Genomic DNA, 25338 nt, shown 5'->3' on the forward strand with positions numbered 1-25338 from the left:
GTCACTGCAGATGTCACACATCATTAATGGTAACTACAGCACCTACAGATGTTTCCAGATCTCTACACTAACATTATTTATATAGTGTTTTATTTCTCATTAAGTTGGGGGGGGGGGGGGGGGGGTTGTAAAAATCAAATACAATCCTAAGGTAGCATTTATTTGCATTGGTTTTAGGGTTAAAAAAAAAAAATTCACATGCCAGCTTCTGATACCTGGTCCTAATTACCTCCTGCTACATAGCATATGATACCTCACAACTGCTGATCACCCCATGCCATTACATTTCATTGCCCTCCTACAGAGGTCAAAGTACAGTGTGTGGTATTCAAAGATAACTTTAACTAGCCTAGCAACTACTACAAGTCAAAAGAAGGCTTAAACAGTACATTCAAATACTGTTAATTTAATAGATATACTATGGGTCTTAAGTTGCATGTGCAAAGGAGGCTTTCTACTTTTGTAGTACAATCAAAGTAAATTCAAAATAAAAGAGGCCCCCCCCATTCCACTTTCACAGCATGTGTGCCCCTAACACCCCCTAGAATGACAAGAATTGAGCCATACATACTCCACGTTAGATACCAAAAATGAGCAAACAGATTAATGGAAAGAAATCACTTTAATTAAGATAAACAGCAAAAGCAAAAACACATTTGTTGAAGAATTTAAATTTTAAAAGAAACATATGCATGATAATTAAGTGTATAAATTCCAGTTAATCACAGATTATACAAGTGAAAACAGAAATAAGAGAAAGTCTCCATCATGAGATAACTCTAGTCTCCACTTGCTCTTACATCAGTTGACTCTCACACATAATCTATACAAAGCTTCCTGTAAATATTTAACACTTCTGTGGTGTCTTGAAGACTCAACAACAACCATTAAGTGCAAACAGAGACCACACAAATTTGCAGTTACATCCAAGAAGTCATCAAGGAAAAAAGCCAATGTTGTGCTGCTGGGCTGGAATTGAATGGCCCTGGCTTACCTCTGCATGTCCTTAGTTAGGCATGACAAACAAACACAAAAAAACAAAAAAAAAATCCAGACTTATCGGTTTTGATTATCTTCTAAAAAGTATGATATGCACCTATGTAAATCCAACAGTTTGCAAAAATATATAATGAAATTCAAAGAGAGCAAGGGTAAGCCAAGCTCCTTAAGACAGCAACCCTTTGGAAATCTTCCTTTAAGTTAAATACTGTTTGATTCCTATCCAAAGCAGGTGGAAAACTGCTAATTCCATGAACCTTTAAAGAGTGGAGAGAAAAAAAAGATCCCACTGAAGAATAATTAAGTCAAAGGTACATTTTGATATATGGGAATCAATACTGACACACAGCAAGGAGAACCTATAGGCATTTGTAAATTAACCATTACTTTGAATTAGAAATTTGTGTTGCCTATTACAAACGAGGTTGTTTACAAAGGGCAGTTTTTAATCAGATATTATAAAAAAAGATGTTGGATTTTTTTTTAAACAAAAATAATCTTGGTGGAAATTAAAAAAACGTGAATCAAAAAATATTTTAAGCACTACACTAAAAATGAAACGGTTTAATATAATACAGATCAATCCAATATTCTCCCAACTAGAATATCAACACAACTGTTTTGGCATACTGTACACAGGAAACCTGAAAATGTTATTACATTTAGTGTATACTGGAAAATTATTTCATTGTCAAATAAAGTTAGCAGCTTAGTACATTATAGTTTCTCAGGCAACTCTTCATCCCTTCCGTCAAGCAGGCTCAAAAGGTAGCAAGGAAGGCTTTTACATGAATTATACACATTTATTTCATTTAATCCTCCTTACAACACTACATCAGGATCAAGCTAGACAAGTAAACAGCTAGATGCAATTTAACAGCGCAGGTCACAAAAAAAAGAGCAAAAACATTATAGTAACGAGGGCAAATCAAACTAAGGACGTGTGTTAATGAACAATTAGAACTATGGTCTGTCAGTTGATGAGCTATATTTTGGTTAACTGAATGTTTCTACAGAGCTAATGAAACTTAACCATGCTTCCTGGTAATTGTCAACAGCAACACAGTAATGAGATGTAAAACATATGTGTGAATAAAGAAATAGCCAAACACAAAATGATCTTTTGCAAACTGGGTTATTCAAACCAGAAAAGCCACCCAGAAATCTAATATCAGCGTACTATATGGTTCCCAGGCTCCTGGAATACATTTATTTAACCAGTTTCAATTTTTTTAAGGTAATGAGATCTATATATAAAATATATACAGTGCATGAAGTGTTTACATTTTCACATTTTTTAATATTTTGTATATAGGCTGGGTGGCATATTATTTTGTGGATTTATTTGCAAGAAAAAATCTGGATTGAACCAAAAGAGGGTTTTGTTTTTTTTGCATGTGTGTTAGGCAGCACAGACCCAAAAACAAAACGTCAAAACTATCCTCAAAGATTAAATTACAGCAAGTTCAATGACCACTCTGTTTCTTGAAGCAAAGTTCCACAAAACAAATACATCCTGTGGTTTGTGACCATTGAAGATCATGTGGAGTAAACACATTTGTTAAAAAAAAAAAAAATACAAAAACACCTGTACTCCACAAATCTTTCCAGTTAGGAGAAAGTGTATATAATCACTACTTTAACTCACAGTTTAGAAATTGCATTTACAATACAATTTCATTCAAACATAGCAGTCTTAAATATCTTTCATATCCACTGAAAATCCACCCACTATTTCAAATAAGAAAATTTAAATTTCAAAGCAAATAAAATATACTTTTTAGGAAGATTCTTTCCCCCAACATTAGGTATTCAGTTTTATTATGGCTGTCTAAAACAAAACTGAGGATATACTTTCAGCACATCCCCATTATTGCGAAAATAATAAAGTTCATTGTTTAATTGGCCTATACATTTTGGCAAAAAAAAAGTAAAAGATGTTGTTGTGGCATTGGTCAAATAAGATTACAAAGTTAAGTTAAAACACCGTATAATTCAAAATAATACTTTTGGAATTAATGAACACGGTGTAATACATTGACTGAACTTGTTATAAATCACAGATGGATCAAGTCAATCTTATAGATCAAAACTAATGACAATCAGTGGCAACAAATATGGCATAAAGGTCACTTTGCTTTTTATCCGATTAATTAGATACATTTGCAGGTAGAATACCACTTAGGATAAGTAAACAGAGAATTAAACAAAAAATAACACATATGATCTGTCTCAAAAGTGTGAAAAAATATATATAAAAAAAGCATTGCTTTAGAACATTTCCCCCATATAAACGTAAGCACAGCTCTAATACCTAATGAAGAGATTTTGTTTCAAATTTCATATGTGTAAATTACAACTCCTGTGTGACTCAACAGCCTAACAAATAGCAGCATCCTACTTAATGCACAAATATGAAATTTAACGGGTTCAAAATAGATGGGTAGCTGTTCATTCAGTCATTTACCTTCAAATGGTGGTTAGTAGTTAAGAGAATAAATATTGTGTAGTATAGAATAATAATTATAAATCATTCATAATAATTACACTGATCATACATTAAATTATTGTTGTGTAATAAAAATGTTTTATGCTTACAAACAGAGTTTACCCCCAAAAAGCTAGTGTTCCTTAATAACCATATATTTCACTTCAGTGCCTTTAAAACAATGTAAAACTCTGAAGAGTTAAAAGAATTTAAATTTACCATTTCCAGATACCAACAATGTTTTCATATTAATATACTGTAATGTTTAACATTTCATATTGCAGGTTATGCTCTCAAACTTGGCACAAAATAAGGAACAAATAACTGATAGTTTCATGTAGCAAAAGCTAACATTTTGGTTGTACATATGTTGTACCAGAACACAATGGCAAGTGGCAGTATGCTGAACAAGGAATGCACATGTAGAAATTCAAAATGAGAATGTAGTCTTAAAGGACACCAACTCTCAAGTAAAGTGTTTTACTTTATATATTCCTAAATTATTTACAGGTCTGTTTTAACACCAAATATAACAAAACCTCAAAGAACACAACATTTTTTGTGATTAGCTTGCCTTTCTTAACCAACTGCTCATACGTAACTTCTTTGGGTCAAGCAGTCGGATGAACTGAAGATACCATTGCCATGTCTATGTTAACTGCTAGATTTTGGATAAATATACTTCATCCATAGTTTATACTTGATAACAGTAGGCATCAAATTGAAACAACTTAAAAGGAGAGGCAACAGAAATTCCATCACAGGCATCATTGAAGATCTTCTATACATTCCATGAACAGGCACTTTCAAATACAAAAAATGTCATTCTTCACCTGTTGGAGAAAAAACAGAAATAAGGTTTAAGCCGCCATGGAATATTAAATGTAATGTAGTTTATATGCACTCATTAAAGCATCGTGCTTGTTTATTAGACAAGAAATAAAGCAGCCCTAATATGTCTACCACACAGTATCAAAATTCTCAGCAGCTACTCTTAGGAACAGGGACAGACCGAAACTATTTTTATTCATTTTAATCTGTAAATGAAAACAAAACGAAAATCAAGCTTAGCAGATGCAGAAGCCAAATAGTCTCTATTGCATATATGTATAAATCTAGAAAGGTGAACTGACTTTGCAAACCGTGGTTGAAACACTTCTGGGAGCAATCTGCAATGATGTACAGAAACATATTTATTTCCAACCCACAGCTTCTAGCAGCACTAAAAGCCTTTTACACAACACACACAGAGGTTTACATTATTACATAGAGGGTCTGACACCAATTTTCCTGCAATTAAATAGTTAATTATTACCTTACAAATTAAATTGGTTAATTTGGTTAAGCCAAATCTCCTTAAACATAAAAGCATATACAGTATATCCCATCCCCATCACTGGTTTAATGGCTTATTGGTCATTTTTCAGGTTTACCCAGGTTATCTGGCTGTTCTCAAAAGCTATTTGCTCAACTCTCCACGGTAATGGGCATCCTTTTGTACAAAACACATTTTTGGATCATCTGACACCACCTAAGGCCACGTCTTCTCTGGCCTCATCCCCTCTGCCTCCATTATGGTGCGGCGCTTCATCCAATCTCTATCCTCTGCCTTGCTCTCCACATTTCCAGTGACATTTCACACATCCTCCTGATCATTCTAATCTCTGTTCTTTCAGTCATTCCTTCATGTTCCACACTTACTGTACCTAATCAGTCGTGTCTCACTGCCATGTTAGCACAGTACTCTTCACATGGTTTTTATAAACTTCCCTGAAATGCCGGAAAGGTTCCTTTGAAAGTCAAAATCAGTGACAATTCTTAAAATTCCTTCCATACACCTCTCATCCTTTCTATTGCTACCATAACAATTGGTAGCAAACAGCAGTATGGTAATAAAAATTGAAATCACTTATTTAACTGCACTGACTGTTACCAATTCCAGTATCATGAAGTACATTTGACAGCAGTGCTTTTTTAGTTTTCTAATAAGCTAAAAACTCATTCGCTATTGAGGTGGTGACAGATGTTATTCTTTCTCCATTCTCACCAAACACACATTGGGAGACCTTCGTAGCATTTTACAATGCCCACCAATAAACAACCTGAAACAATATTAACTTGTTTAGATACTCAACATTACAAAGTATTAAAAAAAACAAAACATCATATTAGCAGTTAAAAAAAAGCATTCTCTCTCTCTTAGAAAAGAGTGCTATAATTGCTCAAAGATGACGGAGTGCTGTTATATGTTAACTGTAACATCTGTAGTCTGTCAGAGTAATTTATTTAGATATATCACTACCATCACATTCAACAAAAGGTGTCTTAATACTTCATCACATTTTAAAATAAGCAATTTTACAATAGTTTAGCAAAATGTCTATGGCTAGTACAACTTTCCTCTCTCGATTTTATACTGAAAATCAAGGTCACTTGAGTTTCCCTTTACCTATCACCAAATTTATAATAATAAAGTAACCATTCAAAGATATTGCGGTAAACTAAACATTATCATAGCCCCAGGAGACTTAATTAAGAATAATTTTAATAAAGCTTTGCCAAATTCTAAAAAAGTTTTGGACATTTCTTATAATTTAATTGTTTTTTCTAATTTAAAGTAAAATACAACATCCTTTCCTTTTTTTATTCTTTTTATTTGTAGATATTGAGGTAGAGGTTGATATTCTTCCATTTGAGTATGGATCTATAATGTATTGTATAACTGGCATACTAAGAGATAATTTTGTTTCAACTTATTCAAGTTCACTTCCCATAATCTCTGGCTGTTTAAGAAACAAATGTGGGAGGCATGATAAATAAAGTTGGCAAACTAGAACAACCCTGTCTGGGTCCATATTCTAAAGTGTAACAATCAGAGAATCTACATTATTACACAAGCAAAAGTTTCTGGAAAGACAAACAACAGTTTATTCCAAGCAGATATCCTGGGTATGAATCTAAACTTGCACTACTGTAATGAAAAAATTACCATAATCAAATATTTTTTCTACATTCAGAGATAATAAGACCTCAGGGAGGTCTGCTGAGAGGGGTATAAATTACTGCATTAGGGGTGGATAATATGACAAAAACATTACAATTTTCAAAATTATTTGATATTGATAATTATTAATAATTATATTCATATTTAGTAAACTAAACCTGGAATAAAAGAATAAGTATAAACACTCAAAAGGAGTACAGCATACTAGTCTCAAACTGAACAATACAGTCTTTCATTTTTTGGCCAGAAATTGTCTCTCCACTGTCTCAATCTTTGGGATGTTCTGCACCAGGATGCAATGTTGAAATCTGTGCTAAATACACCACCTGAAGGGAAGCTAGAGGCAAAGATGCACATGCATCTTTTAGCCTGAAGAGTGACTGGTACAGGTTAACAGGAGGAAATAACCATAGGGATAACTACAGCAATATACAATTAATAATGTTTCAATGCAATCAATAACCATCTACAATAGAATGACGACATTTTAATGTAGCACACAAAGATCAGAAGGATCTCCATGGCTTGTATTTTTTAAACAAATAAACAAAAATTAAAAACAGAACTTCATACAAACGTGATGACACTTCATTTGCTTAAATACTTAGCAGTACTTAACTGAATACTTCCAGAAAATATGTTGAATGTTATGTGGTGAAACATCTAAAAAATGTCACTCTTTTTACAGTAGGCTCATTGAGCCAAAAAGTCACTATATGAATTAGCATGCCTGCTAATTACCCAATACACTATAGTGCTAAATGTTCACTTTTTCTCTGCTAATTATCTAATTATCCTCCATGACCACAAATGACATATAAACAAACCACTCACTTGTCTTGCTGTGTGCATTTCACCAGTGACCCAACTCTGTATACATATGTGGACTAATGAAGAGATCTACCTTCTCAAGGAAGAACTCAACTTAATTCTTTCCACTACAGGACATAGGAGGATATACCAAGTACTGTTTCTTCATTTGCAAATGGAACACCTGGCTCCTCTTGAAGCATTTGGTCCCACTGAATTCCACTTCTCAGTGTGGCACATAAACTACTCGTCAACAAAGCAGATATTTTTTTTTTTTTTACTTCTTTTCATTGAAAACTTGTAATGATGAAAAATTGTGAAAGTGGTTAACAGGGAAGGTGAAGGATTTCAATATTTGAGATAAATGTTTCCAAGAATAATTTATGTCAAGATTAAGAAAGGACTTTTTGTTGGTTCACAAATCAGACATATCATCAATGACAAGCGGTTAAGAAGATCAGGTAGTGGGGCCAGAGGAAGTTGCATGGAAGGAACTCAAGGATGTGAAAAATTTTTTTGGCAACTACAGAGCACTAAACTACATTCAGCTGGTTGGCAACATGCGTCAAGCATACAAAACCAGGGAAGTTCAGCATGCCGCTAAACTTTCATTGTCTGAATTCACACTTGGATGTCTTCCCTGCTAATCTTGAAAAGTTTCACCAGGACATTTCATAGAAGGAAAAGCAGTAATAGGGCAAGTAAAATCAATGAATGATGGCCAACTATTGTCGGTTGCAAAAACAAGAAGCATCAGATGCCGAGTACAAATGAAAATCACAAGCGTAACATTTTGAGCTGAATTAATGAAATTTGTTATATGCATCCTTAAGAGATTAAATATAGGCCTAGTAAATTCAATAAAAATTCAATACTTCTCCAAATTTCTATGTGACACAGTCAATCTGAAATTATATTTTTGTTCACCTTGAAGTTGTCTATCAAGCAAAAATCTCTTATATATATATATATATATATATAAAAAGTGTAATCAAAATTTGTTCATTTTTGGAAAATAACTCTTACCCAGTCTTCACCCTCCCCTTGCTTATTCCAATGATGTTAAAATCCAACATTTTAGAATGCCAGTACTCTGGTATGCCACTCAGCAAGGTACACCAGAAATAAACAAGTCTCCCTCCAACAATGTAAAAGTGAAAAGCTACTGGAACCACAGTATAGTTATTTTTACCTTTACAGTAAGGAAATATGATATAACTAAACTTTTGTTAAACTATTTTTAACATTGAAGAATTATCATATTATAAGCTCACCACACAAAAAGTTATTTAACCTTCATAAAATCTTATCAAACGGTGAAAACTCCTTCCTAAGGTCAAAGAATGTCTGCACTTCTCTGCCAGTTTGCTGATGTAGGCGATATAAACTTTCATATACTATTCCAGCACCAAACCCTGTAGTTCAGCCAGATAGGACAAATGTCTCCGATGGCATTTCACTCATTGCTCCAAAGAATCCCACAAATTTTCCATGCAATTTAAATATGGGGATTTAGCAAGCCAGTTCAAATTCAAGAATGTTTCAAAATATTCTCTGTGCTTATCACACAAGTAGCCATTATATGGCACAAAAGTAATGCATGGAAGTCCAGAAGCCTGATGTTTCCCTTCTAGTTATAGTGTATCATTACCTAAACCAAAGGATCCATTACCTTGTAATTGAAAACAACCGCAGAACAACAGAGAACCACCTCCTACTTGAACAGAACCTTGCACAGGAAGGCTTCATGTGGTTTATGATATACCAGTCGTCTCACATCATTTGAGTACAAGAAGAAACGTGACTCATCAAAAATAGTTTGCTGTCACAATGCTAAACTGCGATGGCCCCTATCTTTGAGCACTTGCTTTTGACTGCAGTTCTAGCTAAAGTTAATGATTGCCTGCACTGTTCAACACTATTAAAAGCCCATTGGACATGGCCAAATGCAATAACCCCTTTTTGCCAATCATTTATGCCTATCATTGTTCACAGAAAACAAAACACACATGGTACACCACTAATCCTTGTCACTCTACGAACCCAGCAGCACAGAACACAGCTATTTGTTGGACGAAACTGGCACTGGGCAGCCCTCTAGTGGTGTCTTCAGTTTGAATCACCTTCAGCACAAGTGGACAACTGCAAACATTTTCATCAGATGATGAATGAAAAGGCTGCATTCCTTTATGTGCTGTATTAAAAAGTGATTAATCCCCCCCACTTCACCCTGTTTCTGCATCTCATTCAAATGCTAAAGTTTATTTGACTCATAGCAGATCTGTCAAAAGATTTTGCTCATAATGCAAGTACAAGTCATGCAACTTCACTTCTGTATCAACTTCATAGAGGGTAAAAGTAGCAGTAATGAAAGCCCCACATAGGATTTATAAATAATACATGCAACTCCCCCGATCCCACACTGAAATGCAGAGTAAGTAAAATTGATGTTTAAATAAGATTTAAAACAAAAAGATTATTAATACTTTGATTTAGCAAATATATGTAAGCTATACCATATCCTCTTCATGACTTATAATTAGGCACTAGTAAAGAGGGAATACAGTCTGCCTGTGCAGATTTTTTTTAATAATGTCATAGTTTGGGATGTTATTATTAATTCTGAAACATGGAAATTTTCAGAGGACTGAAATAACATGTTTGAGAATTTATCTGTTATTCTTCTTCATAAAACAAGACAAAGGAGAATGTCTAATTCAAGCATACTGGTTTAATTTAATTAGTTTTTGATGCTGTCTGAATGTCTAATTCAAACATTTTCTAAAATACTAGCATTTTTTCTTTTAATGCATACAGTTGTCAGCCCGAAAGTTGCATCACTTACAAAACCACAATGTTAAAGCCATACTATTTTTTTTTTTTATATATAAAGGGTACTCTTGAAGCATGACCTGAACTAGCACCATGAAGACAACTATAGACAGACCTATGATCTATGAATCAGTGAGGCACTGGAAAAGCCTGTGATAGGTTGCATTTGTTTTAAACATGAATTTTATACACCAAGATTTTCCCAAATTAGTTCTGGTCACAACTCCTGCTGTGTCCATTATTACTTACTTACGAAACATAATGAATGCTACACATTAAAGCTGAACGTTCCTACTTTAAGTGCTACATTATTATTATTAAGATATTAGTCAGCTAGCCGTATATCAGTCATTTTGTAAATGAAATTGAAAATCAAGGGTTCTCCAAAATGGTTAAGTATAACTCAACTACAGTCGTATGAAATTTAAAAAGGCAAAAAACAGGATGCAGGCATCTGAAAAAAGTCAGAGAACAATGGTAAGGAAAAGGGAGTATTCAGCCTGCAGAATGATATCTTCAGAAGTATACAGTTGTGCTTTAAAGTTTGTGAACCCTTTAGAATTTTCTATATTTCTGCATAAATATGACCCAAAACATCATCAGATTTTCACTCAAGTCCTAAAAGTTGATAAAGAGAAACCAGTTAAACAAATGAGACAAAAATATTATACTTGGTCATTTATTTATTGAGGAAAATGATCGAATATTACATATTTGAGAGTGGCAAAAGTATGTGAACCTCTAGGATTAGCAGTTAGTTTGAAGGTGAAATTAGAGTCAGGTGTTTTCAATCAATGGAATGACAATCAGGTGTGAGTGGGCACCCTGTGTTATTTAAAGAACAGGGATCTATCAAAGTCTGCTCTTCACAACACGTTTGTGGAAGTGTATCATGGCACGAACAAAGGACATTTCTGAAGAACTCGGAAAAAGAGTTGTTGATGCTCATCAGGCTGGAAAAGGTTACAAAACCATCTCTAAAGAGTTTGGACTCCACCAATCCACAGTCAGACAGGTTGTGTACAAATGGAGGAAATTCAAGACCATTGTTCCCCTCCCCAAAGTGGTCGACCAACAAAGATCCTCCAAGAGCAAGGCGTGTAATAGTCAGCGAGGTCACAAAGGACCCCAGGGTAACTTCTAAGCAACTGAAGGCCTCTCTCACACTGGCTAATGTTCATGTTCATGTTCATGAGTCCACCATCAGGAGAACACTGAACAACAATGGTGTGCATGGCAGGGTTGCAACGAGAAAGCCACTGCTCTCCAAAAAAAGCATTGCTGCTCGTCTACAGTTTGCTAAAGATCACGTGGACAAACCAGAAGGCTATTGGAAGAATGTTTTGTGGACGGATGAGACCAAAATAGAACTTTTTGGTTTAAATGAAAAGCGTTATGTTTGGAGAAAGGAAAACACTGCATTCCAGCATAAGAACCTTATCCCATCTGTGAAACATGGTGGTGGTAGTATCATGGTTTGGGCCTGTTTTGCTGCATCTGGGCCAGGATGGCTTGCCTTCATTGATGGAACAATGAATTCTAAATTATATCAGAGAATTCTAAAGGAAAATGTCAGGACATCGGTCCATGAACTGAATCTCAAGAGAAGGTGGGTCATGCAGCAAGACAACGACCCTAAGCACACAAGTTGTTCTACCAAAGAATGGTTAAAGAAGAATAAAGTTCATGTTTTGGAATGGCCAAGTTAAAGTCCTGACCCTAATCCAATCAAAATGTTGTGGAAGGACCTGAAGCGAGCAGTTAATGTGAGGAAACCCACCAACATCCCAGAGCTGAAGCTATGCTGTATGGAGGAATGGGCTAAAATTCCTCCAAGCCGGTGTGCAGGACTGATCAACAGTTACCGGAAACGTTTAGTTGCAGTTATTGCTGCAAAGGGGGGGTCACACCAGATACTGAAAGCAAAGGTACACATACTTTTGCCACTCACAAATATGTAATATTCGATCATTTTCCTTAATAAATAAATGACCAAGTATAATATTTTTGTCTCATTTCTTTAATTGGTTTCTTTTTATCTACTTTTAGGACTTGAGTGAAAATCTGATGTTTTAGGTCATATTTATGCAGAAATTTAGAAAATTCTAAAGGGTTCACAAACTTTCAAGCACAACTGTAGCTCATTCAAATATAGCATAAAAACCTAATCTGTCCAAACAAAATACATTCATTGAAACTGCAACATTTACTGAACAGACCTAGTTAAAACAACAAAATTTTTGAGAAATTCAAGAATAAAAAAAGAGATCAAATAGGATTTAGAGTGCTAAATATGGGTCCAAGCATACTTCCCACCATACCAACGTGACTCACAGCAAGTCACTTAACCTGTCAGTGTTCCCAACATAAGAAACAGATCTGCATACAGCTAGAATGTATTTTAACTTTAACACCAAACAAGAATAATTCAAATAAATAAACAAGTTATCCTTGTTAGAGAATGTGGATGCATGCAGACTGGCACCATGTACAGAGTGGTTTCCTTGGTTCCAATAAAAACAAAGCAAAGACAATCTACACATGGAAGAAGTTGCAAGTTTCCTCTTTTATGACAAGTACATTACATGTTGGCAAAGGTTAAAAAGAATATTTTGAACAAAAACAGCATTGATGCAGCAGGTTAAACTAATGCAAAGAAATAAATAAAAAAAGGCACCTATTTGTTCATATAACTTGGTACTTTTACTTAAAAAAAAAAATAAAAGGCTAAAATGCTATATAGAATAAAACTAACTTACTTTCATGGAAGGGTAATGGAGTCGTAACAAATGGCAAACACACCACAAATGAAAGGAATTACTTAGAGCTATACTGTTGTAGTCCGTACTTGTCACTGTGACAGTCCTATAGTCTTTTGTCATCGTAAGTAATAATAATGAGGAGGAAAGACTAGAAGAAATTTAGAATGCAACCTCTAGCATATTCAGTTAATTTGCAAAGAACGTAAATGTTCTTGGGTGTATCAAATTTTACAAGTTTACTTAATGAAACAACCTTCTTCCAATGTATGTGCATGTTTAATACTGCTGTTGCATATGCAACTGATGCTACTTGACAGCAAAGAAAATTATGACAGGATAAATAGAATATTTTCTGAGAGTACAGTAGTTGAGAGGATAAAGTAGGATTAAATGTCAGAACACATTCTCTTTAATTAAGTCACTCAGTGCATGTAAAGATTACAATTTTCAACCTTCAATATATATATGAGAGAGAGAATACTACAAAAGCACACCTAGTACAAATGTATTTGTGTATGTCTTTTGTTAAAATTGTATTGCTGTTACAATTCTGAGGAGACATGCAAGTAAGAATATCATTCAACTATGCTCACATAACAATAATCTTGAACTACAAATATACCTATATGAATCAATTATCTAAAAATCAGACAGTTTTCTGCACTACTGGACAAACAGTATAATCCAATTCCCTTACATGGGTACTTAACCACAAAAGCTTCTGTTAGTACTACGTTCCAGTGTAGTCAGTGAAGGAATTTTTAAATGCAGTTTCAAGAGTACTAAATAAGGTAAGAAACAGATTGATCTGTGATAGGGCTGAAATGTCATTTGTTGAAATGAACCTGCCTCTAACATTTGAACACTTTGTTAAGCTAGATACAGTAATCCCTCCTCCATCGCGGGGGTTGCGTTCCAGAGCCACCCGCGAAATAAGAAAATCCACGAAGTAGAAACCATATGTTTATATGGTTATTTTTATATTGTCATGCTTGGGTCACAGATTTGCGCAGAAACACAGGAGGTTGTAGAGAGACAAGAACGTTATTCAAACACTGCAAACAAACATTTGTCTCTTTTTCAAAAGTTTAAACTGTGCTCCATGACAAGACAGAGATGACAGTTCAGTCTCACAATTAAAAGAATGCAAACATATCTTCCTCTTCAAAGGAGTGCGCGTCAGGAGCAGTGACTGTCAGAGAGATAGAGAAAAGCAAACAAATCAATAGGGCTGTTTGGTTTTTAAGTATGCGAAGCACTGCGGCACAAAGCTGTTGAAGGCGGCAGCTCACACCCCCTTCGTCAGGAGCAGAGAGAGAGAGAGAGAGAGAGAGAGAGACAGAGAAAAACAAACAAGCAAAAATCAATACGTGCCCTTCGAGCTTTTAAGTATGTGAAGCACCGTGCAGCATGTCGCTTCACCAAGCAGCTGCACAGAAGGTAGCAACGTGAAGATAATCTTTCAGAATTTTTAGACGAGCGTCCGTATCGTCTAGGTGTGCGAACAGCCCCCCTGCTCAATCCCCCTACGTCAGGATCAGAGAAAGTCAGCGCAAGAGAGAGAGAGAGAAAAGTAAGTTGGGTAGCTTCTCAGCCATCTGCCAATAGCGTCCCTTGTATGAAATCAACTGGGCAAACCAACTGAGGAAGCATGTACCAGAAATTAAAAGACCCATTGTCCGCAGAAATCCACGAACCAGCAAAAAATCTGCGACATATATTTAAATATGCTTACATATAAAATCCGCGATGGAGTGAAGCCGCGAAAGGCGAACCGCGATATAGCGAGGGATTACTGTATTTCAGTTTTCAAGAGATAGGCTGCAGTTTTCTTATATGAAATTCCAATTTGTTAAAATAGTGTGCATCAATTATTGACTAAATCTCTCTATTTATAAAAAAAATCTTGGGAAGGAGACAAGATGTGATCTTCTCAGTAGACACTTTGATGTCACATGAGACAAGGCAGTGAGACAAAAGGACAGCTGCTGTACAGGCTATTTAAATGAACAACACGCAGCGCGACATGCAGCTTTCCAGCAAGACAGCAGCTGATCCGACCGCAACTCCTTAGCATGCGTTCAGAAACGCCACCACCACCACCCCCTTCACAACACAAGCAGCGTTATACGTCCTGCGAGAAAGACATTTAAACATGCCTGGGGCCAGAAATAAAGGACAAAGAGTAGATGACAAAGTAGAACATCGTAAGGAATTCAAAAATGTTGGCATGGTACACAAGCACAGCAGGTCTTCTTGGAAGATGCTTTGAAGTCCCACAAGACTACTTGCATGGAAGACATTCTGAAGACCCAGGGGGACAAAAAAGTGAGACAAAAGGACAGCTGCTGTACAGGCTTTTAAATGATCATCATGCAGCGCGGCATGCAGATCTTGCAGCACGGCACTAGCAGCCCCAGGGGGGCGATAACTCATTCACTACAGCTTTATTACTGGCAAATTTCAAGAAATAAAAACATGAATGAAAATGAATGAAATGAAAATAATTTCTTAAAATTGTACATCCGGTTAAACAAACCCAGGGGTTGGAGAGCGAAACGAGTAAGGGACAGAGCCCCCTAGTATCGAAAAATGTAAAAAAATTATTAATATTAAAAAATAAAGGTTTATTCTTTCTTAAACAAACAAGCTTCCTTCAGTATGGTTTATTAAATAAAACCATGTTGTTCTGATACATCTGTTGCTGATAAGAAATGTAACATCAATATTTTCTTTTGAACAAAAGAACGCAGTATCAGTACCAAGGTCATAAAATAGTATTGGTGCATCCCAAGTATTTGATGTTAAATCAATAAAACTGCAATCAAGTATGATTTGCCCCACAAAGAATGAGCTCATATCCTTGCTTACTTCCTGTTAATTTAATGCCCTACAGGCATAATAGGTGCTAGACCACGATCTCACAATTAATTATGAAATCATAAAAAAAAAAAAAAAAAAAAAAAAAAAAACCTCTTTCCCATTATGGAGTATAACTATAGAATTAGCTGAAGTACTTAATTTCTCAGGTCAAAGACCAAAGTAGCTGAAAATGGGGGTTAATTGTGGGGAAAAAATGATGGGAATAGTGCTGGCTGAAGATTCATTTAAAGAGTCTTCAAATTGACTTAGCAATGTCTATACAGATATATTCCTAGAGCACTGTAGAGGACCAAGGTGAGTTAACATATTGTGAGGAGTTCTAGGAAAAAGGGCCACACAGCCTGATGCAATAAAGACAAAAAAAGAAGACTACCTCAATAGGACCAATGTATGCACCCTGGGAATCAGCCAGGTTGGTGACAGAGGACACAGCTAGTTTGAACTATCACTATCTAATGCACTAATAAGAACATCTGAAACAACAGGTTTGGGAAGCCAGATAAAAAGGTGCCTTGTTGTTTCCAACATGACTAGCACCTTGGACTGCAGTTGAATGTAACAGACAGTGCTATGAATTTCCTAAATTTTCTTTCTTACTTAACATCTAATAAGAGTGCTATTGATGGGGGAAGTTTACTACTACCCTTGACTCTAGGAGTGATGCAAACATTATTGCTTCTAAGTTACTCTCACCACAACAGATTCTGTAAAATATTTGACACAAGATTACATTCAAATAGAAAGTGATAAAACTGCAGAGAGCTGATGTACAGTGCATGCGGAAAGTATTCACAGCGAATCACTTTTTGCACATTTTGTTATGTTACAGCCTTATTCCAAAATGGATTAAATTCATTTTTTTTCCCTCAGAATTGTACACACAACACCCCATAATGACAACGTGAAAAATGTTTACTTGAGGTTTTTGCAAATTTATGAAAAATAAAAAAACTGAGAAATCCCATGTACATAAGTATTCACAGCCTTTGCTCAATATTTTGTCGATGCACCTTTGGCAGCAATTACAGCCTCAAGTCTTTTTGAAAATGATGCCACAAGCTTGGCACACCTATCCTTGGCCAGTTTCGCCCATTCCTCTTTGCAGCACCTCTCAAGCTCCATCAGGTTGGATGGGAAGCGTCGGTGCACGGCCATTTTAAGATCTCTCCGGAGATGTTCAATCGGATTCAAGTCTGGGCTCTGGCTGGGCCACTCAAGGACATTCACAGAGTTGCCCTGAAGCCACTCCTTTGAAGCCACTCCTTTGAGATCTTGGCTGTGTGCTTAGGGTCGTTGTCCTGCTGAAAGATGAATCGTCGCTCCAGTCTGAGGTCAAGAGCGCTCTGGAGCAGGTTTTCATCCAGGATGTCTCTGTACATTGCTGCAGTCATCTTTCCCTTTATCCTGACTAGTCTCCCAGTCCCTGCCACTGAAAAACATCCCCATAGCATGATGCTGCAACCACCATGCTTCACTGTAGGGATGGTATTGACCTGGTGATGAGCGGTGCCTGGTTTCCTCCAAACGTGACACCTGGCATTCACACCAAACAGTTCAATCTTTGTCTCACCAGACCAGAGATTTTTCTCATGGTCTGAGAGTCCTTCAGGTGCCTTTTGGCAAACTCCAGGCGGGAGTAAAACCAACGTCTGGCTACTCTACCATACAGGCCTGATTGGTGGATTGCTGCAAAGATGGTTGTCCTTCTGGAAGGTTCTCCTCTCTCCACAGAGGACCTCTGGAGCTCTGACAGAGTGACCATCAGGTTCTTGGTCACCTACCTGACTAAGGCCCTTCTCCCCCGATCGCTCAGTTTAGATGGCCAGCCAGCTCTAGGAAGAGTCCTGGTGGTTTCGAACTTCTTCCACTTACGGATGATGGAGGCCACTGTGCTCATTGGGACCTTCAAAGCAGCAGAAATTTTTCTGTAACCTTCCCCAGATTTGTGCCTCGAGACAATCTTGTCTCGGAGGTCTACAGACAATTCCTTTGACTTCATGCTTGGTTTGTGCTCTGACATGAACTGCCAACTGTGGGACCTTATATAGACAGGTGTATGCCTTTCCAAATCATGTCCAATCAACTGAATTTACCACAGGTGGACTCCAATTAAGCTGCAGAAACATCTCAAGGATGATCAGGGGAAACGGGATGCACCGGAGCTCAATTTTGAGCTTCATGGCAAAGGCTGTTATGTACATGTGCTTTCTCAATTTTTTTATTTTTAATAAATTTGCAAAAATCTCAAGTAAACTTTTTTCACGTTGTCATTATGGGGAGTTGTGTGTAGAATTCTGAGGAAAAAAATGAATTTAATCCATTCTGGAATAATGCTGTAACATAACAAAATGCGGAAAAAGTGATGCATTGTGAATACTTTCCGGATGTGGTTTATTTTACAGTACTAACAGTTCCTCTACATGCCATGAACACAGGTAAGACTAGACAGAAATAAAGTGGTGTTGGTAAACTCCATACTCCATCTCCCATTGTAAATTTGGTTCCAAAACAGACATTTGCAGCACAGAGGGAAGACTGAGTGCAGCAATGTGGCATATGGTTGACTGGAAAAGAGAAACACCTGTTAATACTATGTTAGAGAATTCCATTTCATCTATGAAGTCTCCGAACATGGCATCAAAGGAGAATTACTCTGCTGATTTTGAAACATGTGGATCCCGGGAGAAATTAAAGTTTCTTTTTAAAAACTCAGAAATTCTCTTGTAAATAATCTACTTACCTCCTTCATTTTAGTGATAGTATTCTAATTCCCTGAAATATGTGCAAAATTTAAAAGCCTCAGTTAATTTAAAACGAGAAGTCAGACCACAAGGGTAACATCTTGTATCAGGAAAGGATTTAATTTACCAGATGATGCAACAAAATGCACAAGTAGCTGTTCATTCATGCTTCTACAGTAATAAATTGCTCTGGCAGTGCATGTCCATACTGTATACAATAAAGGGAGATTCCTTGGGCTATGACAACAAAGAAAAGAATTTAACACTGATTTTCTAGGCCAGGTATCAAGGATATGAAAAAATATGAAGCATTACTGCACTGCCTGTCCAAAGTTCAAACTGGCACTGATACAAAGGAACCAATGAGGGTTACATTTGAATGCTCTTTCAGAATCATTTTGAGTCTAGTCAAAGCTGACAACAGCCTAAAGTTTCTTCTAATAATGGATTTCACCTCTCTGAAACCAGTCCCAGAAGAGCACCTAATGCCAAACAACTACATGGTAATCTCTGGGGGTGTTTTCACACATAAGAATTTAAAGTTAAATCTTCTCTAATCACATAACCATGTTTGAGCTTGGCAGCTTTAAATATGCTGTTAAATTACTTATAATTAGGCATTTGAAACCATGTGCATTAGCGCCCAGTGTGATAGCTAAGTTAAATGCTTCAATAAAACCTTAAAGCAAATGTTGGGTAAATAAGTCACTACAGACAGTTGAAACAGGGATCAACCACTCTCTGCCATCTTGTTTGTTTAATGGGTGGTGCTACAAGCACCTACTGATTTCTCTTCTTTTGACTTATTATATGGGAGGAAATCCTAGGCATCTTGGGATTGGACCATGAAGGATAGGAGGAGCAAACAAATGCCCTAACATCCTGGAATATGTCAAACAACCTAGACAGTTGTGACCTCATAAGCTGGAGCACATGAAGAATGTCCAAGACATAGACACAGGTGTTAAATTGTGGAACTAAGCTTTCCTAATTCAAATTAGGAGATTGGGTTACAGAATTCAGGTTTAAAGACCCGAAGAGTCTTCACATGATATTTCAGAATAACAAAAGGGTCAAAGGAAAAATATATCCCAAAAAACTACTACAATCTTGGTTAACATTACTTTGCTAAAACCTTGAGTTCCTTTTGGCATAGGTGACAGACTTTTTTTTTTTTTTTTTTTTTTTTTAAAAAAAACCTCAAACTAAATTCTGACCATCCACTTAGTGTCTAGGTTGAATTACCCACTAAATTAATTAACTCTGTGATAGATATTGTGAGTATCCAGCCAAGTTTAATGAACTTGATATTGCATAATAATTAAAGGTAACTCAGGAGTAGGGTTTGGAAATTACACATGAGGTTTCATGCCAGTCACCTATCTACAGTAGAAGCAATTACCTCATTCTGTTTCAGCCAATCACTTTGGATTTTTAGTACCTGTTCTTTTTGTGATAGGCACTCATTAGTTTTTCCTTGTGTTTCTACACTATCCACAAGGAATTGTGTTTGTATATCACCTCAAAAACTCTGTACATGTCCAATAATGACTCTAAAATTGATTTACATAAATTCTAGCTTGTGGATTAAATTTTTCATTTCAGTCTTCAATTAGGACTCTTTCTACTATAGTCAGGCCCCTTCTTCAAAATGGAAAACAAGCCAAGAATTAGCCAATTTATCTGTTACTATTTTACAATACCTTTAAATGTTTCTAGCTTTCCATTTTATGGTATTCTAAATAGTGTAGAACTTTATGAAGATAACTCAACGTATTGCTTTACTCCTTACCATAATTTCATACAGCTACTACCTCACATGTTAAACAGTACTGCTGTTCAAATCTAAATCTAAATATATCTATCTATCTATATTCCTCCTTGCCCAAAGGGGCAGATACCGGTCCTGCTGATGGGTTAAGGACATTCTACGGCCCTGACCAGCTCTCCTAGAGTAACTGCTTGTCTCCTGGAATCTCCTCCATGCCCATGAGACTGTGCTAGGAGACACAGCAAACCCTCTGGCAATGGTACATATTGATGTTCCATCCTGGAGAAGTTGGACGACCTGTGCAACCTCTGTAGGGTCCAGGTATCGCCTCATGCTACCAGTAGTGACACTGACCGTAACCAAATGCAAAACTAGTGAAAAAACAGTCAGAAAAGACGAGGAGAGGAAAAAATGTTAGTGGTCAACTCATGTTAAACCATTCATGTTTTGGGGGTCATCTCATTGTTGCCCCTCTAGTGCACCTGTTGTTAATTTCATTAACACCAAGGCAGCTGAAACTAATTAATAACTCCCCTGCTACCTAACTGGCCAGAACAATATCCCAGAAGTTTCACTGACTTGATGCTATACTCTGATTAAAAAGTGTTTCTTTAATTTTTTTGAGCGGTGTATATTATATAGATACAGATATAGATATAGATAGTCATATGAAAAAGTTTGGGAACCCCTCTTAATTATTTGGATTTCTCTTTATCATTGGCTGAGCTTTCAAAGTAGCAGCTTCCTTTTAATATATGATATGCCTTATGGAAACAGTAGTATTTCAGCAGTAACATTAAGTTTATTGGATTAACAGAAAATATGCAATATGCATCACAACAAAATTAGACAGGTGCATAAATTTGGGCACCCCAACAAAGATATTACATCAATACTTAGCTGAGCCTCCTTTTGCAAATGTAACAGCCTCTAGACGCCTCCTATAGCCTTTGATGAGTGTCTGGATTCTGGATAGAGGTATTTTTGACCATTCTTCCATACAAAATCTCTCTAGTTCAGTTAAATTTGACAGCTGCAAAGCATGGACAGCCTGCTTCAAATTATCCCATAGATTTTCGATGATATTCAAGTCAGGGGACTGCGACAGCCATTCCAGAACATTGTATTTTTCCCTCTGCATGAATGCCTTTGTAGATTTTGAACTGCGTTTGGGGTCATTGTCTTGTTGGAATATCCAACCCCTTTGTAACTTCAACTTTGTGACTGATGCTTGAACATTATCTTGAAGAATTTGTTGATACTGGGTTGAATTCATCCGACCCTCGACTTTAATAAGGGTCGCAGTCCCTGAACTAGCCCCACAGCATGATGGAACCTCCACCAAATTTGACAGTAGGTAGCAGGTGTTTCTCTTGGAATGCTGTGGTGTTCTTCCGCCATGCAAAGTGCTTTTTTGTTATGACCAAATAACTCAATTTTTGTCTCATCAGTCCAAAGCACTTTGTTCCAAAATGAATCTGGCTTGTCTAAATGAGCATTGCATACAACAAGCAACTCTGTTTGTGGCTTGAGTGCAGAAAGGGCTTCTTTCTCATCACCCTGCCATACAGATGTTCTTTGTGCAAATTGCACTTAATTGTAGAACGATGTACAGATACACCACCTGCAGCAAGATGTTCTTGTAGGTCTTTGGAGGTGATCTGTGGGTTGTCTGTAACCATTCTCACAATCCTGCGCATATGCTGATCTGTATTTTTCTTGGCCTGCCAGACCTGGGTTTAATAGCAACTGTGCCTGAGGCCTTCCATTTCCTAATTCCATTCCTTACAGTTGAAACTGACAGTTTAAATCTCTGAGATAGCTTTGTGTAGCCTTCCCCTAAACCATGATACTGTACAATCTTTGTTTTCAGATCTTTTGAGAGTTGCTTTGAGGATCCCATGCTGTCACTCTTCAGAGGAGAGTCAAAGGGAAGCACAACTTGCAATTGACCACCTTAAATACCTTTTCTCGTGACTGGACACACCTGTCTATGAAGTTCAAGGCTTAACAAGCTAATCCAACCAATTTGGAGTTGCAAGTAATCAGTATTGAGCAGTTACATGCATTCAAATCAGCAAAATTACAAGGGTACCCACATTTTTGCACAGCCAGTTTTTCACATTTGATTTAATTTCAAACAACTAAATACTGTTTCACTAAAAATCTTTGTTCTGAAAACACCCCAGTACTTGGATGTTCCTAGGAAATGAAAGATGTACCACGGTTATCTTTTTTGTTGAGAGTATATTATTATGCAGGCTGAGAGGGGTTCCCAAACATTTTCACATGACTGTATATCAGAAAGTCTTTATTTGTATGTGTATGCATGTATGTATGTTCCAGCATCACTTACGAACGGCTGGAGTGATTTTCATGAAACTTGGTACACGATTCTCAATGGTCGACTAAAAATTCTGTAGTATGAAATCAACCCTAACCTACCCCCTTCTGGGTAGGGTGGAGGGTGATCTTGTGGTCTTGTATGCATGTTATCATCCAGTTGGAACGACCACCAGAGGGCAAACAGGAAGTGACTGCCAACATTCATTATGTTTAAGCACCACCGCGCCCCTGTTGCTTTTGAAATTAAATAGAGTTGCCGGTTCAGAGCATCAACTGGATGATAACATACATACAAGACCGCAAGACAAGCACATTAGTGAGATTTCATTGTTTATTTATTTTTTATTTAAATTGTTTGAGAAAAATATAATAAAAAAAATAAAGCAACACTATTTTCCTCCTGGGCAATGCTGGGTATTTCAGCTAGTGGTGGATAAGAGAAGTCAAGGCCAGGAGCACTTAAAACATATATCATCTACAACATTAAAGGCAGACATGACAGAGATACTAGTTTACAGCAGATTACATTCAACACCACAACACTACTATATCGCCCTGGGCCAATTTCAAATTAAACTATCTAAAATTAAGTCTCAACTATGAGAGAAGACTCAAAAGGAAAACAGGATGAACTATGAGAGGAAACAAAAACTCCAAACAAAGCATTTCAGCCAACAATTTAGCAGGTGTCCAGATTCTATGAAACAGCAATAGTCTTCACTGTACCACTTTCACATTAAAAATAAAATGCTTAAAATTAATTCCTATAAAAAGAATTCAATATTAAATGGACATGTTGAGCTTTGTTTTATAGAATGAACTGGTGGTATACATTTCAAGACCTCAACTTGATCACCTTCTAAGCATTTTCATTGTATCTGCCCAGCTGTTTCAACACTAACTCCCTAGAAACAGAAAGCAAATGTAAAGGTCTATGTTAAATTACACACAACCAACACTGACTTAAAATAATAATTAAAATTTAAGATATACTGAGGAGAACACACTTAAAATCTCAAGTGACAGTTTTGAGCATATGTTTGGGTCCTAAATAAGCAAAGACATGGAAAATAGGAAATACAAATGTTTTAAACAAAAAAATGCAATTATTTTTGAGTAGCTATGTAAAAACATTGCCCATATTTAGAATGACTAAGGTAACAGATATTGAGCACACACTGGCCAATGCTTGCTATTCAAGAGAGGAAAATTAAAACTCTTTACTGCATAAAATGATAAATCTGGATAGGTATAAGAGTATCACTAGGATATATATTATACCTAAAATGTACATTATTTTCTACTGTAGCAGCTCTTAATTAGTGAAGATCATGGAAGAATAACTAAGCATTCCACAAAAATCTGAAAATATTGAGAAGCATTTTTATTTTAGAAGCTTAAAAAACAGACTTCAATTTCTAACTTAAATGAATTAGGACAAACCCAATTGAAACAATTAGGGCTGCTAGATTAATCGCCACTAAAGTGTATGATTAAAACATAAATTTCCGAAAGAAAATTTACTGCAAAACCGTTAACTGCAATAATTTTTTTATTGAACAGGAGCACTAGAAAAAACAGTTGATTAACTGCAGACTAGAACAAACTGAGTGAGGTTTTTTTTTTTGTTGTATGTAAAAACTTAACTGCTTCCATTTTCATTTAATATTCCCAAGCGTGTCTGTCGGCTAGCTTCAAGTTGCATTAGTCAGTAGAAATAAGTGGATATACAGTAGTTTAGACAAAAGTGCAAATTACTCATAAATATAAACATTTAAATGAAACATCTCTCCATCTCTCTTATATACCCTGTGTGTATCACAGGCACATTTAACTATGCTTGAAAATGAAGACAACTCAAAAACAGGATTGTTTTTTATACTAGCACTGACAAACTTATTTTAAATAGTATTTCTTTGGACACTGTAAAAAATCAAGTGTATTTCCATCGTACACAAATCTTCCAGGAAATTAAAAGCTTACAACAGTATAATTTTGCATAATGCTGCCACTAAAAGTCAAACTTGGGGGTGAAAATGGCAGTCCTGAAATGAACTGTTGGTATGAAAAAAATGGTTCAAAAATCATGTCTTCATTCATTTTTTAGGGAACTCAAAATTAACAGATTTTAAGATACAGTACATATTGACAACCTATTCTGAATTGTTTTTTTTTGTTTTTTTAAATGTAGGGCAAGATGCAGGCTTTTACTTTACCACATGTAGTATTTACATTTTGTTGCCAGTTTTCCACTTTGTGCTTTACTTTACTTGGGCAATGTATTAGTGTGGCTCATTCTAATCTTCCATAACCATTTGGAGAAGGTAGCCACTAAGATGAGCAGAAGAGTCCACCTGATCCAATGGCTAGCAAGCAAGCACAAGCTAAGGAACACCAAAACCAGGAATAAGGACCTCAACATTCCTAGCTCATGCCCATGGCCCTGTGCTTGTAGAAAAAAATATGTACACATGTAGAAAAAAAAATATGTAGATATTAAAATCAAGGACACCATTTTCACAATGAAAATGTTCATTATAGCACAAACATTCTCCAGTCGGGATATACCCTAAGTTCTTGTCTATAAGCCGGACTCATGTATTAGCCGGAGACCAAAAATCATACGAATTTTTAAAATAAAATCGTATCATAGATAAGCCGGACTCATGGATAAGCCGAACATACTATAACCTATAACTAAT

The 25338-nt window shown here is 36.2% G+C and overlaps 1 protein-coding gene across 1 annotated transcript in view; it reads right to left on the minus strand.

The window, feature by feature from the left end:
- Window positions 1-603: 603 nt before the first annotated feature.
- Window positions 604-25338, minus strand: part of fam174b (family with sequence similarity 174 member B) — a 30293-nt gene continuing 5558 nt past the window's right edge. The window contains exon 3 of the mRNA XM_028822616.2: window positions 604-4320. Within this exon, the coding sequence (XP_028678449.1) occupies window positions 4317-4320 (4 nt within the window). The 3' untranslated portion in view covers window positions 604-4316. The remainder of the gene's footprint in view (window positions 4321-25338) is intronic.

Source organism: Erpetoichthys calabaricus, chromosome 17, assembly GCF_900747795.2.
Source record: "Erpetoichthys calabaricus chromosome 17, fErpCal1.3, whole genome shotgun sequence".
In the NCBI taxonomy this organism is placed as follows: domain Eukaryota; kingdom Metazoa; phylum Chordata; class Cladistia; order Polypteriformes; family Polypteridae; genus Erpetoichthys; species Erpetoichthys calabaricus.